At 41.0% G+C, this 15947-nt stretch overlaps 1 protein-coding gene across 1 annotated transcript in view; it reads left to right on the forward strand.

Annotated features, from left to right (window-relative positions):
- Positions 1 to 648: 648 nt before the first annotated feature.
- The window catches only part of LOC123978277 (NACHT, LRR and PYD domains-containing protein 12-like), a 165678-nt gene continuing 150379 nt past the window's right edge, over positions 649 to 15947 (forward strand). The window contains exons 1-5 of the mRNA XM_046061447.1: positions 649 to 925; positions 2496 to 4290; positions 4405 to 4578; positions 5071 to 5244; positions 5356 to 5529. Coding sequence (XP_045917403.1) covers positions 649 to 925; positions 2496 to 4290; positions 4405 to 4578; positions 5071 to 5244; positions 5356 to 5529 — 2594 coding nt within the window. The remainder of the gene's footprint in view (positions 926 to 2495; positions 4291 to 4404; positions 4579 to 5070; positions 5245 to 5355; positions 5530 to 15947) is intronic.

Raw genomic sequence — 15947 nt, forward strand, 5'->3', positions numbered from 1 at the left:
AGTCAGGTTGAAACGAAATTTGGTTTACTGGCATGAATACAACAGTATAAGCAAAATAAAATAATTGTATTGCTTTACATTGGATATAGAATAATATCATCTAATATTGTTCTTTTCTCTACATCTTCTTCATTATAGCTGTGTCTCCTTCTGGCATCAATAACAGCAGCCATCTCTGTGCCTCACTTTGTGGTTTGCACCTTCCTTTCAAATGATGCTGTGGCACTCACATGAAATAGCGTTTAGGTGTGGTAGATCACATTGCGTTTAGTAAATGAATGTATATGCATGTTACCCTCCCATTACTTTGCACAATAAAACGCCCCAAACTGCATATTCATTAAGGCAAAGGTACTAAATGAACAGGCGCTATTTTGCACTTTCGAAAGAGGTCATTCTGCGTGCACACTGTTAGTAGATCAGCTTACGTGTTAATTTGCAGGTGATATAAAGTTTGCACATGTTTTTACTCACACAAACCTTTAGTAAATCAGGCCTATGATGTTTTTTGAAAATTATTTCATGTAAACCTGTTCTGTTACAACCCTAAATAAGATTTTGAACCTGAAAATGAGCATGATACCACCTCTTGAAAATAAAGTAAATTTAACTTGTAGGTATCTTTTGGATCTTTGAAGGAGCTGAAAGATGGCAACATCCAAAGTGTTCCTCTTGCAAACTTTGGAGGATTTGGGAGCCGAGGAGTTTAAAAAATTCAAGTGGTACCTGCAGCAGTCAGAGGTCCTGGAAGCCTTCCCCGCAATACCAAAGAGTCGACTGGAAAATGCAGAGAGGGTGGATACAGTGGATGAGATGGTGCAGACTTACTGTATAAACACTATAAAAGTCACCAAAATGGTTTTAGGGAAGATAAACAAGAATGATCTAGTGGGAAATTTATCAAAACACGCATCAGAACCTAAAGGTAAGTCATTGTTTGAATAACAAAATGGATATCTTGTATGTTAAGAACATCAACAAACATTAGCTTTGTAGCTAATGTCTTACTCCTACAAAGATAGACACAAATCTAGTGTTGTCCCTTGGTTTGTGGAAGAAGTTAGAAAACAAACATCCACCAGAGAAAATAATTTTGCGAGTACAACAAAAATGACGAAACAAAGGCTGAACATCCTCCTTTTGTATGGATTATAAAGTCCATACATCAAAACGTATGTAATTGTATGAGACTGCTAGGGTATATAATATAAATTCCCTCTTTAATTAAGTCATACACTTTCTGGGTTCTTCAGTGATCAGAGAGTACATGGATGCAGGACTTTAACACCCAACATACACTATATTGCCAAAGTTTTGTGTCGCCTGCCTTTACATGCACATGAAGATTAATGACATTCCATTCTTAATCTGTAGGGTTTAATATGGACTTGGCCCACCCTTTGTAGCTATAACAGCTTCAACTCTTCTGGGAAGGCTGTCCACAAGGTTTAGGAGTGTGTTTATGGGAACTGTTGGCCATTCTTCTAGAAGCGTAATTTTTAGGTCAGGCACAGATGTTGGACAAGAAGGTCTGGCCAGTTCCTTCACACCAAACCTGCTCATCTGTGTCTTTATGGACCTTGCTTTGGGCATTGGTGCACAGTCATGTTGGAACAGAAAAGGGCCATCACCAAACTGTTTCCACAAAGTTGGGAGCATGAAATTGACCAAAATATCTTGGTATCCTGAGGCATTAACAGTTCATTTCACTGAAACTAAGGGGCCAAGCCCAAGCCCTGAAAATCAAATTTACACTTGGCACAATGCAGTTAGACAAGTACCGTTCTCCTGGCAACCTCCAAACCCAGGCTCGTCCATCAGATTACCAGACAGAGAAGTGTGATTCGCCACTCCAGAGAACATGTCTCCACTACTCTAGTGTCCAGTGATGGCGTGCTTTACACCACTGCATCCGATGCTTTGCATTGCACTTGGTGATGTAAAGCTTGGATAAAGCTGCTCGGCCATGGAAACCCATTCCATGAAGCTCTCTAAGCACTGTTCTTGAGCTAATCCAAAGGCCACACAACGTTTGGAGCTCTGTAGCTATTGAAGTTGCAGAAAGTTGGCAACTTCTGCGCACTGTGCGCCTCAGCATGCGTTGATCCCGCTGTGTGATTTTATGTGGCCTACCACTTTATGTGGCTGAGTTTCAGTTATTCCCAATTGCTTCCACTTTGTTAAAATACCACAGTTGACCGTGGAATATTTAGTAATGAGGAAATTTCTGGATGGACTTATTGCACAGGTGGCAACCTATCACAGTACCACACTTGAATTCACTGAGCTCCTGTGAGCAATCCATCCATCCAACAGTTGTTGCAGAGAGATTCTAAGATACTATTCGGATAGTTGTCTAGTTGTCAAATTAGCTGAATAGATGCTATGAATACAGAAATGTGCACACTTAGAAAAGAGTTAAGGACTATACAATGAATCTGAATCTGACTCATTCACTGTAACATCTTCCATTCATCTTTGATTTATTCATTCAGAGATTCTTGCTGCGTGCCAGCAAAAACTCAAATCCAACTTTCAAAAGAAGTATCAGTATGTGTTTGAAAAAGTCACAAAAACAGGGAATTCAGAACTTCTAAATAAGATCTACACAGAGCTCTACATCACAATGGAAGAAACCGGAAAAATCAACATGGAACATGAGGTCAGACAGATTGAAACAGCATCCAGGAAACCAGACAGACCAGAAACAACCCTCAGACAAGAAGATATCTTTAAAGCCTCACCTGGAAGAGATGAACCAATCAGAACAGTGATGACAAAGGGAGTGGCTGGCATTGGGAAATCAGCCTTAACACAGAAGTTCACTCTGGACTGGGCTGAAGACAAAGCCGACCAGGACATACAGTTCACATTTCCATTCACTTTCAGAGAGCTGAATGTGCTGAAAGAGAAAAAGTACAGCTTGGTGGAACTTGTTCATCACTTCTTTCCTGAAACCAAAGAAGCAGGAATCTGCAGGTTTGAAGAGTTCCAGGTTGTCTTCATCTTTGACGGTCTGGATGAGTGTCGACTTCCTCTGGACTTCCTCAAAAATCAGGTCCTGACTGATGTTAGAGAGTCCACCTCAGTTGATGTGCTGCTGACAAACCTCATTAGGGGGAACCTGCTTCGCTCTGCTCGCCTCTGGATAACCACACGACCTGCAGCAGCCAATCAGATCCCTCCTGAGTGTGTTGACATGGTGACAGAGGTCAGAGGGTTCACTGACCCACAGAAGGAGGAGTACTTCAGGAAGAGATTCAGAGATGAGGAGCAGGCCAGCAGAATCATCTCCCACATCAAGGCATCACGAAGCCTCCACATCATGTGCCACATCCCAGTCTTCTGCTGGATCACTGCTACAGTTCTGGAGGAGGTGTTGAAGACCAGAGAGGGAGGAGAGCTGCCCAAGACCCTGACTGAGATGTACATCCACTTCCTGGTGGTTCAGTCCAAACTGAAGAACGTCAAGTATGATGGAGGAGCTGAGACTGATTGGAGTTCAGAGAGCAGGAAGATGATTGAGTCTCTGGGAAAACTGGCTTTTGAGCAGCTGCAGAAAGACAACCTGATCTTCTATGAATTAGACCTGACAGAGTGTGGCATCGATATCAGAGCAGCCTCAGTGTACTCAGGAGTGTTCACACAGATCGATAAAGAGGTGAGAGGGCTGTACCAGGACAAGGTGTTCTGCTTCGTCCATCTGAGCCTTCAGGAGTTTCTGGCTGCTCTTCATGTCCATCTGATCTTCATCAACTCTGGTGTCAATCTGCTGGAAGAAGAACAATCAACCTCCTGGCTGTGTAAACTCTTCAGAGACAAACCTACACTAACACATCTCTACCAGAGTGCTGTGGACAAGGCCTTACAGAGTCCAAATGGACACCTGGACTTGTTCCTCCGCTTCCTCCTGGGTCTCTCACTGCAGACCAACCAGACTCTCCTACAAGGTCTGCTGAAACAGACAGGAGAAAGCTCAAAGTCCATTTCCAAAACAGCTGAGTACATAAAGAAGATGTTCAGGAAGAATCTTTCTCCAGAGAGAAGCATCAATCTGTTCCACTGTCTGAATGAATTGCAAGATCATTCTCTAGTGGAAGAGGTCCAACAGTACCTGAGATCAGAAAGTCTTTCAACAAATAAGCTATCTCCTTCTCAGTTGTCAGCTCTGGCCATGATTTTGCTGTCATCAGAAAAAGATCTGGACGTTTTTGACCTAAAGAAATACTCTGCTTCAGAGGAGGCTCTTCTGAGGCTGCTGCCAGTGGTCACCGCCTCCAACAAAGCTCTGTAGGTGGATGAATCGATCATTATATATTTATATAAATGTTTATATAAATATTTGATATTTAGCAGAAAAACAGCAACATTTTTCCCCTTTGTTTGTCACTAATTCCTCTTTAGGCTGAGTGGTTGTAACCTCTCAGAGAGAATCTGTGGAGCTCTGTCGTCAGTTCTAAGCTCCCCATTCTCTAGTCTACGAGAGCTGGACCTGAGTAACAACAACCTGCAGGATTCAGGGTTGAACCTGCTCTCTACTGGACTAGAGAGTCCACACTGTTCACTGGAAACTGTCAGGTCAGGTTTAATCTATGTAAAGTGTGACACTAAAAGTATTAGGGGGTGTTGATAGCGCAGTAGAGAAGATCATGCCTTTGGTGTGAGAGACCTGGGTTTAATTCCCACTGTGACCCATCCACCATTGTGTCCCTGAGCAAGACATTTAACCCCTCGTTGCTCCAGAGGCGTGCAACCTCTGACGTAGCAATTGTAAGTTGCTTTGGATAAAAGCGTCAGCTAAATGAATTAAAAATGTATTACATTATTTATTAATTATGTCAATTTCTAAAAGTAATTTTTAAATTAATTGAACATGAAATCTTCAAATTCAGTTCTATTTTGAAACACACAAAGTAGTGCACAACTATACACATTTTTATTAGTTTAGGTTAATAAGGGTGTTTGCACTTGGAATTATAGGTTTGATTGATTAATAATCTTCACTGCACTGCACACAAAGTTGCATTAATGTGTAAATTAATTTTTTAAAACATTTGTATCTCTTTAAAGGCTTGGTTTGTGTAAACTGTCAGTGAGAAGCTGTGAGGCTTTGTCCTCAGTTCTCAGCTGCCAATCCTCTAGTCTGAAAGAGCTGGATCTGCAAAACAATGACCTGCAGGATTCAGGAGTGGAGCAGCTCTCTGCTGGACTGGGGAGTCCACACTGCAAACTGGAAACACTCAGGTAAGACATCAGCAGATAAACATTAAAATGCAGTTCTTTCTTGTTGATGTCAGAGAAGATTCCTACCCATGTGATAACCTAAAATGTTGCCTGACCTTTTTTTAATTTCAGACTGTCAGGTTGTCTAATCACAGAGGATGGCTGTGCCCACCTGGTTTCAGCTCTGAGATCCAACCCATCCCATGTGAGAGAGCTTGACCTGAGCTACAATCATCCAGGAGACTCAAGCGTGAAGCTGCTGTCTGCTGGAATGGAGGATCCACACTGGAGACTGGACGCTCTCAGGTATGACAGACAAAAAAGAGATCACAAATGTTCCAACAACTCATGTCTCCTCAGCCTTTCATCCTCTTGCGAAACAAAAAAATCAATGCAGTTGATTTGGCACAAACAGCTTACAACATAAATTCATGTGAAATACATAATTTTTAAGATTTTGACTTTTGCACTGTATCAAGCAAGAATAGAATAGATCAACATTGAAACTAACTGTTTGTTCATTCCTTGAATTTTTAGTGAGTGATTTCAACACACCCTGTACACACTTCTCTAGCGCTATCCTGTAGACTTACCTTCTTTGTCTTTTCTTCTTGAGAGGGATCATTTATTGTGTATTAATCAGCAGGTGTACTGGAGGCATCTCTGTTTTTAACAAATGTCCTGATTAACCACACAAAAAACAGCTTGTATCCTGTTTTATGGACAGAGATCATCTGCAGCCACTGTTCTGTAACCTCCAACATTTCTCACTCTGGCTTTGCCCATTTGGATTGTGCATAAAACAATCCTACTTCTATGACCAGTTTTCTTGGGTGTGAATGCTGCAAGCATTCGCATCCTATGTTATTGCTAACAAAACCGTCACGTTTTTTTGTGCGCTAACTAGTCCTACAGCTTTTGACGTAGAATCTCCGTTCAAACTTTGAGGCAAAGTCTCAGAGAGAGTTTCCTATCTGTCTATCTAGGATAGCTGGTTACCCAGCTGATGTTAATAAGCAGAGAGATCAAAGGGAGACACACACGCACACACATTCTCTCTCTCTGTCACACACACACACATACACACACACACATACTTGGTCCTGTGTTCCGATTGGTGGACAGACGTTAAGCTATTTCTTGAATGAAGTCAAGTGTACTGCATCCAGAGTACTGCATCTGCTACTACAACCACTACTACTGCACTAATTACTGTTACTACTACCTGGTACTACAACACACACAGAGAGACACAAACAGACACACACTCACACACACACACACACTGTTCTCTTCATTGGAAATAGTTGGGTCTCTGTGTCTCACGGTGTCATAGTCTTATAGTCCACCTGTCTCTCTGTGTCACAGTCTTATAGTCCACCTGTCTCTCTGTGTCACAGTCTTATAGTCCACCTGTCTCTTTGTCTCACAGTCCGTCTCACAGTCTTATAGGCCACCTGTCTCTCTGTGTCACAGTCTTATAGTCCACCTGTCTCTTTGTCTCACAGTCCGTCTCACAGTCTTATAGGCCACCTGTCTCTCTGTCTCACAGTCTTATAGTCCACCTGTCTCTCTGTCTCACAGTCCGTCTCACAGTCTTATAGGCCACCTGTCTCTCTGTCTCACAGTCCGTCTCACAGTCTTATAGGCCACCTGTCTCTCTGTCTCACAGTCTTATAGTCCACCTGTCTCTCTGTCTCACAGTCCGTCTCACAGTCTTATAGTCCACCTGTCTCTCTGTCTCACAGTCCGTCTCACAGTCTTATAGTCCACCTCTCTCTCTGTCTCACAGTCTTATAATCCACCTCTCTCTCTGTCTCACAGTCCGTCTCACAGTCTTATAGTCCACCTCTCTCTCTGTCTCACAGTCTTATAATCCACCTCTCTCTCTGTCTCACAGTCTTATAATCCACCTCTCTCTCTGTCTCACAGTCCGTCTCACAGTCTCAGTCTTAAAAAGACAGGAGCATCTACTGCTTGTTTAAGAGAGAGGCTGAAATTAGAGCTTGTATGAAGTTTAGCAATACAGTTTAGCATTAGCCTTCAACAGCCAGCATTCACACCGCAATACAATGCACCTGCTTTAATATCTGCAAAAAGGAGCTGTAGCAGACCTTAAACAAAGCAGACAACATGAAATAATTTTTACATCTGCTTTTGCAGACTTTCAGTTAGTTCTAGTGTGCACAACATCGCAGCCATCCTGATCTAAGAAAGCAATAGATTGCTCAACATCACCAAATTTATCCCCAAAATATTTGTTACTGTATGTCAATAGGGGTAGCTGACGCTTTTATCTAAAGCGACTGGCAATTGCTGTATACGTCAGAGTTCACACACCTCTGGACCAACTAGGGGAAAGTGTCTTGCTCACGGACACATTGGTAGATGTATCACGGTGGAAATCAAACCCGGGTCCCCCACACTAAAGGTATGGGTCTTATCCACTGTGTCATCGCCACCCCGGATCATAATATTGGAAGTGCGTATTCAACTGATTCCCAAAATTGGTTTTGGAAATGGAAACTACCATGGCATATTACTCAGAAGGGTCTATGGTTTGTACACTTGTACCATTTCCTTTTGTACTTGAATTATGTGCATCTGTGCCAAGTGAATCCACTTCTTTTGTTGTTATTTCCATTAAAATATTCAGCTAAACCCCAGAGAATTGATGTAGTTCATCTTCTTTTCATCCTTCTTCTATTATTTATATTCTCTCTTGCCTTATGTGTCAACCCACCTTTCTCCTCTTAGTTGTCCAGCTTTTCTTGATCCTGCATCTGTATTCTCACTCTAAATGTGGCAGGATTCTCCGCATCAGAACTGCTCTCATATCTCTCTTTAAGTTCATGGCCAGGGTAAATATTTTCGTAAAGGATACGATCATTTATAAATGCAAGATAACACTGTTATTTTATTCACTCATCTGTGCATGCTCATTTATTTCCTGTAAAGATTTCTGCTTGTCAGACATTTCTTCTGCTTGTTTCTTTTTTCTCTTTGCATTTCTACACTCAATTTATATATGCAGAATGCACTTTTTCCACATACTGTTTTGTCATATGTGAGGACATTAATGAAAATAAAAGCAATAGTAGTGGTGAGCTTTGGTTGTGTACTGGAATTTATCATATAAATGAGTCTTCTGAAATAAAATCATATTATTGTTTTATTCACCTTGCAGATACAAGGCATTGAAATATTTAAAACAAATGAGAGGCAGCTTGCTTCTCCGTCATAACGTCAAGCTGAAGAACACATGTTCAACACCACTTACGACTCACATTTGATGGAAAATAGTTTAGAATGAAGGTTATTATATTTTCCTGTTTCTATAATCAAAGAGAATATGCTGGTCTGACTGTTTCTTCCTCCAGGGTGGACCATGGTGGGGCAGAGTGGTTAAAACCTGGTCTGAGGAAGTGTAAGTGTGGATTCTATTTGATTCATGCCAGTAAAACGTCACACATTTTTCTGTTTAGAGAGAGTTTTACCTACACTTCTTCTATTTATGGTCCTTATTTGTGGCATTTATAAATCGAAATGAGTCTAGTTCTAAATCTTGCTTAATCATCTTAGTATTAATAATGTTCTTCTTCAATATAAATTGATTTTGTAACACAATCTACAAACCTTTTTATTACTTAACAAAATGTAAATAAGTAAAAGGTTACATTATAACCTTTTGTGGTGTTGTGTCTCGTTCTCTCCATCAGATTTCTGTGAACTCACACTGGACACAAACACAGCAAACAGATTCCTCAAACTGTCTGACAACAACAGGAAGGTGACACTGGTTGCAGAAAAAAAGCATCCATATCCTGATCATCCAGAGAGATTTGACAGCTGTTATCAGCTGCTGTGTGGAAATGGTCTGACTGGTCGCTGTTACTGGGAGGTCAAGTGGAGAGGAGAGGTTGATATATCAGTGAATTACAGAGGAATCAGCCGGAGAGGAGGCGGTGATGACTGTGTGTTTGGAAGAAATGATCAGTCCTGGAGTCTGAGGTGCTCGGATGTTCGTTACTCTGTCTGGCACAATAACAGAGAAACAGTCCTCGCTCTTTCCTCCTCCTCTGTTTCTCACAGAGTAGCAGTGTATGTGGACTGTCCTGCTGGCTCTCTGTCCTTCTACAGAGTCTCCTCTGACACACTGATCCACCTCCACACCTTCAACACCACATTCACTGAACCTCTTTATCCGGGCTTTGGCTTTGGCTTTGGCTTTGGAGTGGAGTCTTTCATGTTGTCACTGGAGTCCTCAGTGTCTCTGTGTTCTTTGTAGGATGTAGAGTTTCCAAGTATGGAGAGACACACATTGCCGACGGAAGCGACCTTGTTTCTTTTAGGAGACACCCAGATTACGTTTTTTTTTTACTACATAATAAAGAAATGTTAATTTTCTTCTAGGTAATTAAGAGTTCTAGAAAGTCACAAAACTTTGATACTCAATTTATTAGTGAAAAACATTTGCTGAAACATATTTAGGAGTTTTAATTATCTTAAGTGCATGGCTTGAAGCACGTGGCACAGTTGCGTTTGGGCCGTGTCCAATTTTGCTAGTTTAATGGCGGAAAATATGGTCAGTGCACCGGGTGCATGTTTCAAAATGGTTGTTCTTAGTCTGTAAATTAGTTATGGGATTGTTTTGGGTGGAAAATGCAATACACCAATCAGTGTAATCTCCCATTCCCTTTAAAAGCCAGGTGCGGTTGTACCTTGCATTGCTATAATAATGGCGGATGAATGGTGCATAGTTAAAACCATCAGTTGACTGATTGAATGACTCACAGTAGAGGGGGGATATGGACAGAAGTGTGGATGTGATATAAAACTGTCTCTGATCATGAAGCCTAGTGTTCTCATGCAGCTCTGTGGTTTTGCATTGAAGTGTCTGAACTCCACTGCAGACTGGACAGACAGAAAGATGCTGTCTACTCTATGAAATGTATGATCCAAACTGTGCTGCATTATTAGTAACTATGAAGGTTGGGTTGGGTTGTGGTCGTGGCGTGGGTCACATCAGTCCCCTACAGTGGTTTCTTTATTTTGTGATATACTGCTATATGAGCATTTTCTTTAATAATTTACTTTCATGCTGCTGTCAGTCAACATGTGTGCAATAAAGTCACAGTAAATATCGTTGGGCATTTAAGAAGCAAAACAAAAAAAATACTTATGACAGGAAATTCTCAAATTCAACTCTTAGCTTCTGAAATAATTTTTGTTCCATGGCATAATCGCTTTCTGCTGCCTCAAGATAGCAATGCACCAACAATTTGCCTGACCACACCTCATTTTAAGACCAACACTCACCATGGCAAGGGCATTTGCTCTTTTAACAATGTGGGCGCTTGGTGTGAAAAACACAACTTCCTTGGTTGGAAACTTGAAACCATGAAACATGCACTTTGTACCATTATCGCCTGGTAAAAAAAGCTATATTTTAATGCAATAAACCATCAAAGCCATCATAAGGAAGATATCTTCTAATACACCTGGAATGCAATTATAACTGTAAATTTGATGAAAATAAACTAAAATACAACAGTTCCATACAATATTTTCAAAATATACCAGATGAATGTCCATATTTTGGCAATATATACTGTTAAAATGTTGACTTTTATTGGTAGATATCTTTCAAACACTATTTCTGTCCATACAACCAAGTTCCAAATAACATAACATTGAAATATTGATAAAAAGAGGAAATATCATCAACATTCCTGTCACCAAAAGCACACCCATGCTTTATAGGCCTGTAGATTGAGAACGGAACATCCCACAGATATGGGGGGATGTTAACCGTTTCGACTTGAGCAGACTTTTCATTTGCTACCCTGGATGGCGAAAAAGACTGTGTGTTCCAAAGCTGCACGTTTCCTCTCTGCAGAAAAGAGGAGAGCAGGCAGGCAGCTCGCAGGTATTGCACAATAATCAAGATGGCACTCGCTGATACTCGGAGCAACAAAATCGGCTGATTTTTGGACTTAAAACGGCGAAAATTAAAATAATTAAGTCAGTGGTTTTGACGATTGCATGCTGCGTTGGTGTTTAACAGGAAAATTCACCCACCCCCGCCTCAATGGTAGATATTGCACAATACTATATTTACAGATTTCACATTCATTACCAGTCAAGTAACAAAGTGCACAATCCCCTTTAACGCCTGACTGCACATTTCCCACAAGTTAAAAAAGTCACAAGTTGCAACATCCCCTTAACACCTAAATGCTTGTTTTCGTACAAAAAAAAAATTACAGATGCAGCGGCTCTCAATGTAACTGTCAGTCATAGTGTCACAATGAGTCATGCAATTATCAAAAACTAACAAAACACAGAGTACATTATGTTTCATAATGTCAGAAGGGATAAAAATATAAATGTCTATACTTTAGGACAACATGCTCTGTAATGGGAGTCTTTGTTTAAACGAGAGACACTGATTAGTGTCTATGTCAGAAACACATTGTTGTGAGAGTGAGATAAATGTTAAAAAAAAAGGACACTGGAAGCGACCGGTTCTGGTTCTTGAGGGGCCTGCCTGACACATATACAAGCCATATAGTAGTGATAAATTGTAGTACAAAGTACAAATATTTTAATTAAGAAAGGTGTTTTATTTGAGATACTGTCTTTATTTCTTTAATAAGTCCTATATCTCTGTATCTCTTGTGCCTGAGCCTATACCTTAAGAGACCTTTGCCTCTAGAGACCTTTGTCTGTGTATGGTTAGAGATGCTCAGCGTCAGTGCATGCTAAAGTCTCAAAATAATGCTAGTTTCCAGTAAAGAGGAAGCTAAGGGCATCCTTGACAACGCATTTGTGCATCTAGCAAAAGAGGAGTTGTGAAAAAAGTGTAATAGAGGGGAAGGTCAAGAGTTTTTTTAAGTTTATATATTTTTAAATGTTTTAATTTTCAGTAAACTTTAAGACTTGTCTTCTGTAAGAACATCTCATGTATGAATTCCCTGATGACATCAATAATCATTTTAATCAGGAAAGAAGGCACTATATGCCTAAATGTCACCAGCTCATTTTGAGATTAGAACAGAAGGAAGGTTTTCTTTGTAAAAGATGGTGAACGGGTGTTGCAACTACTGGCAGAAAGTCTACGCTACCTATAAAAAAAAGGAAGGATATGAGGTGAGAATGTAAGAACCAATCAGTCTGATGGCTAAGTTTTGGCAGCCAATGAATGTTTGGAAAAGGGGTGAGGTCCTTCCTGCCATTAAATTATTTAATTTGCTGACCCTAGAGCTCAAAAAAAGAGAGCAATAAATGAAATTAGTGAAAAGAGGAGAAAAGGGGCGAGGAACATTTGGGGGATTCTGTTTTTGCATTTTTTGAAAATAAATAAGTTCCTCTTAAGAAACTAAACAGTTTTTTGTCTCTTTTTGTCTTAATTTTCTTTTGCCTATTCTGGACTGGAGAGCGGGGTTCCTTGCAGAATTGCCACTTGTCGCTACAACATTCAAGTTTTTTTCTACAATACCAGTAGTTAACTTTGTTTGTATCATTTGTCTGTTTGAGATATAAGTCAAGACATGAGACATATATATGTACCCTTTGTCACTGTTATGTTTGCATACTTTGTTTAATAAAGGTTATGACACAAAATCAATAAATCAGTGTGCTCATGTCAAAAACACATGGTTATTATTAGTTGTTTGGTGTTATTTGATGACAATGTGAAAATAGTTAACTGTTATAACCGTAACTGTTACAAGGAAATCACAAATCACTTTGCTGATTCAAAGTTCACAGTTCAGTTCAAAGATTTGTAGTCACTGACTTCACTTCACAAATCTTTACTCAAGAAAAAGCAAAAACGACCATTTTACAAACCTACTCAAGTAAATGTATTAAAGTACTTATAATTAACTACTCAAAGTACAAGTTACTTTGTGTTTTAATATTGTTTATTGTTTAATTTTATGCTGTCCAAGTCAGGTCTCCAATACCTCAAGCACCCCATGCAATATCATTATTCCTAAAGCATCTATGAACATGATCTTTACAATGTAAAGAATTATTGTGCCAATAACATGGGAGCAGCGAGTTGATGAATTATTTAGGTATTTCCACATATTAGAGAGAGAGATTTAATTAGAGATTAAAATATCTTCTCAGCTTTTCTCGTGAACCCAATTTTGTGCATCTTCACGTCTCGTGAGCTAAGTGTATATACACCCCCCCCAATCTGAGCCCTTATGTCCCCACCACTTTTCAACACAAAGTAACGTCCTTGCTGTCATTACACACACTGTCCTCATGAACACATTATTTCAACACTTACACTCTGTCAGTGGGAACCTTCACACCTCTGGTCAAACCACACCATAGTGGGATATACAGACTACTACCAGTGTTTTCCAGAGTAAAGATTGATTTAAGCATATGTTGTTTTTATATTTGAATAACAATTATTTATTTATCATGGGTAGTTAGTGTTGGGTCGGAAATAAGGACAGGCCGGGCCAGTGGAAGGCCTGGTCCCTACCCTAACCAACTTATTAAACTCAATAAAAATTACTCTATTAGCTTTCTTCTTTAGTCAAAAACTGCGTTGTCAAAGACTTTACTGGAGACAGTCAAGAGTCGGTGCAAAAGAGTTTATTCCAATAAAGGACAAGTAAACCCGAGTAAAATTCCAGGTGGGTTTTACACTTGTTCCCCTTCGAGGGAACTCGAACTGCGTCGGTGACGACACTATGGGAACGCCTCTGGGCGTGGCAGGGCTGAAACCATGAATGAAACTACTCCAATCCTATTGGTGTTGCTAGAACGGTAGCGTATGACGGCGTAACTGGAGGCGTATATAAGCACGCCGGCACACCGGACACATTAGCTTTTTTCTATTCAGCAGGAACTCTGACATGTTTGAGGCCTGAAGAGGAATGTGTTCGCCACCTGGTGTAGAGAACGGGCGGTGGCCCCATTTACCTGCTCAGTGCTCCTCCAGCAACGTTTTTCTGCTGGCCTTTCCCCGTCCACGCTCAAGGTGTATCATTGTGGCTATCATTGCAGCGTTCCACGCCCCTCTAAGGGATGGGCCATTGGGGAGGCTTCCACTGGTCGTGCGGGTCCTCCGTGGAGCCCGGAGGATGAGACCCGTGACTCGTTCCAGGGTTCCCACTTGGGACCTGGCAGTGGTTCTCGAAGCGCTGGCTGAGGCCCCCTTCGAACCCCTGGAGTCGGCTGAGGCCAAGCACTTGACCCTTAAGATGGCCGATCACCTCTCTGAGGAGGGTGGGGGATCTCCAGCCACTTCGGTTTCTCCCTGATGCCTGGAGTTTGCCCCAGGGAGGGTCAGGGCCATCCTGCACCCTTGTCCAGGTTATGTCCCTAAGGTTCCGTCCAGTTTGGCAGGGTCCACGGTGCTGCAGGCGTTTCATCCCCCACCTCATGTGACAGCGGAGGACGGGGGACTTCATCTGCTCTGCCCTGTCAGAGCGCTGAGTATTTACACTCTGAGGTCTTCCCGGTGGAGGAAAGCAGACCAGTTGCTGGTGTGTTTCAGGTCCATTAAAACTTAAACGCTTACAATTGTATTTTTTAAAAGAATTAATATGGAATAACATATTTGTTATAAACGTATAACACATCAAACATGAATATGCTGTGTCTCATACAGAGCTGAGTTTCTTGTAGTACAAAGCCTAGTTTCTGCAGTACCTTGCCGTACCTAGCAGTACCAGTCGCCATTATTCACAATGTGTCATGATCTCATTCTTGGCCTCAGTTTTCCATGATCTCATGCCTGGCGTACGTGACTTGCAGCAGGTTCCTTACTATCATTGTGTATGTTACGGTTAGCTAGGTTGCCTGCGCTGCCTGTACAGCTACTCTGCTCATATTGGCACATTGAAAAGGCACAGGTTCATGAATAACAAATAATGAATGTAATCCTTTAGCAGTAAACCTCACATTGAAAGAACAACATTAATGGTCAACACCTTTACCAGATGAGAACATTGTTATTCTCCCAATGGCTACACATGCACTTCTGAGTAATTACAGCACTTCTAGGATATCAAAATAAACAATGGAATTATTCAACATTAGAGATCTCCTAACTATATACAGTATTAATTTATTCTGTTGATTTTCTCTCTCCCTCCCTCCCTCTGTCTTGTACAGCACCCCTTGGCTGGCAGCGCAGCGACAGTTTTAAACAGGGACTTCCTGTGGCTGAACCGACCTCGCATGACCATTTTTGCCCAGGAGCTGGCTGCCCGGGTCTTTACAAAGGAGGTCCTTGCATGTTCCATCCTGATTGGGAAGTTGGGAAAGGGGCCTGACAAAAAGACAGCTGGACATTAAACTTCCGTGAATGTTTTTATAGAAGCAGTACAAACCCACATTAATTGTTAAATATATGTTCACGATGTACTGGTAGAAATATTGGCATACAATACTGATATAATTCCTCACTGCTAATCTTTCAAAAATAGTATTGTTCAACACATTGTTTCCCAGGCAGTCTAATGAAACTAAATGTTGACCTTATCGCTTGCCTATTCTGCAGATGCTGTTCTTCAGGAGTTTCTACAGATAAATGCCTCTGCTGTGCGAGTCACAAGTGTAATAATGAGCAGTTCAGCCAAGAAAAGGAACATAATATGTAGTATGTTTCTGTATGGTGGGTCGTAGGGCAGTTGTACAATAAACAGCAATGTTGTTTTTTCATTGTACAGTGTTCCACGGTGTTCTTA

Source organism: Micropterus dolomieu, linkage group LG10, assembly GCF_021292245.1.
Source record: "Micropterus dolomieu isolate WLL.071019.BEF.003 ecotype Adirondacks linkage group LG10, ASM2129224v1, whole genome shotgun sequence".
NCBI lineage: Eukaryota > Metazoa > Chordata > Actinopteri > Centrarchiformes > Centrarchidae > Micropterus > Micropterus dolomieu.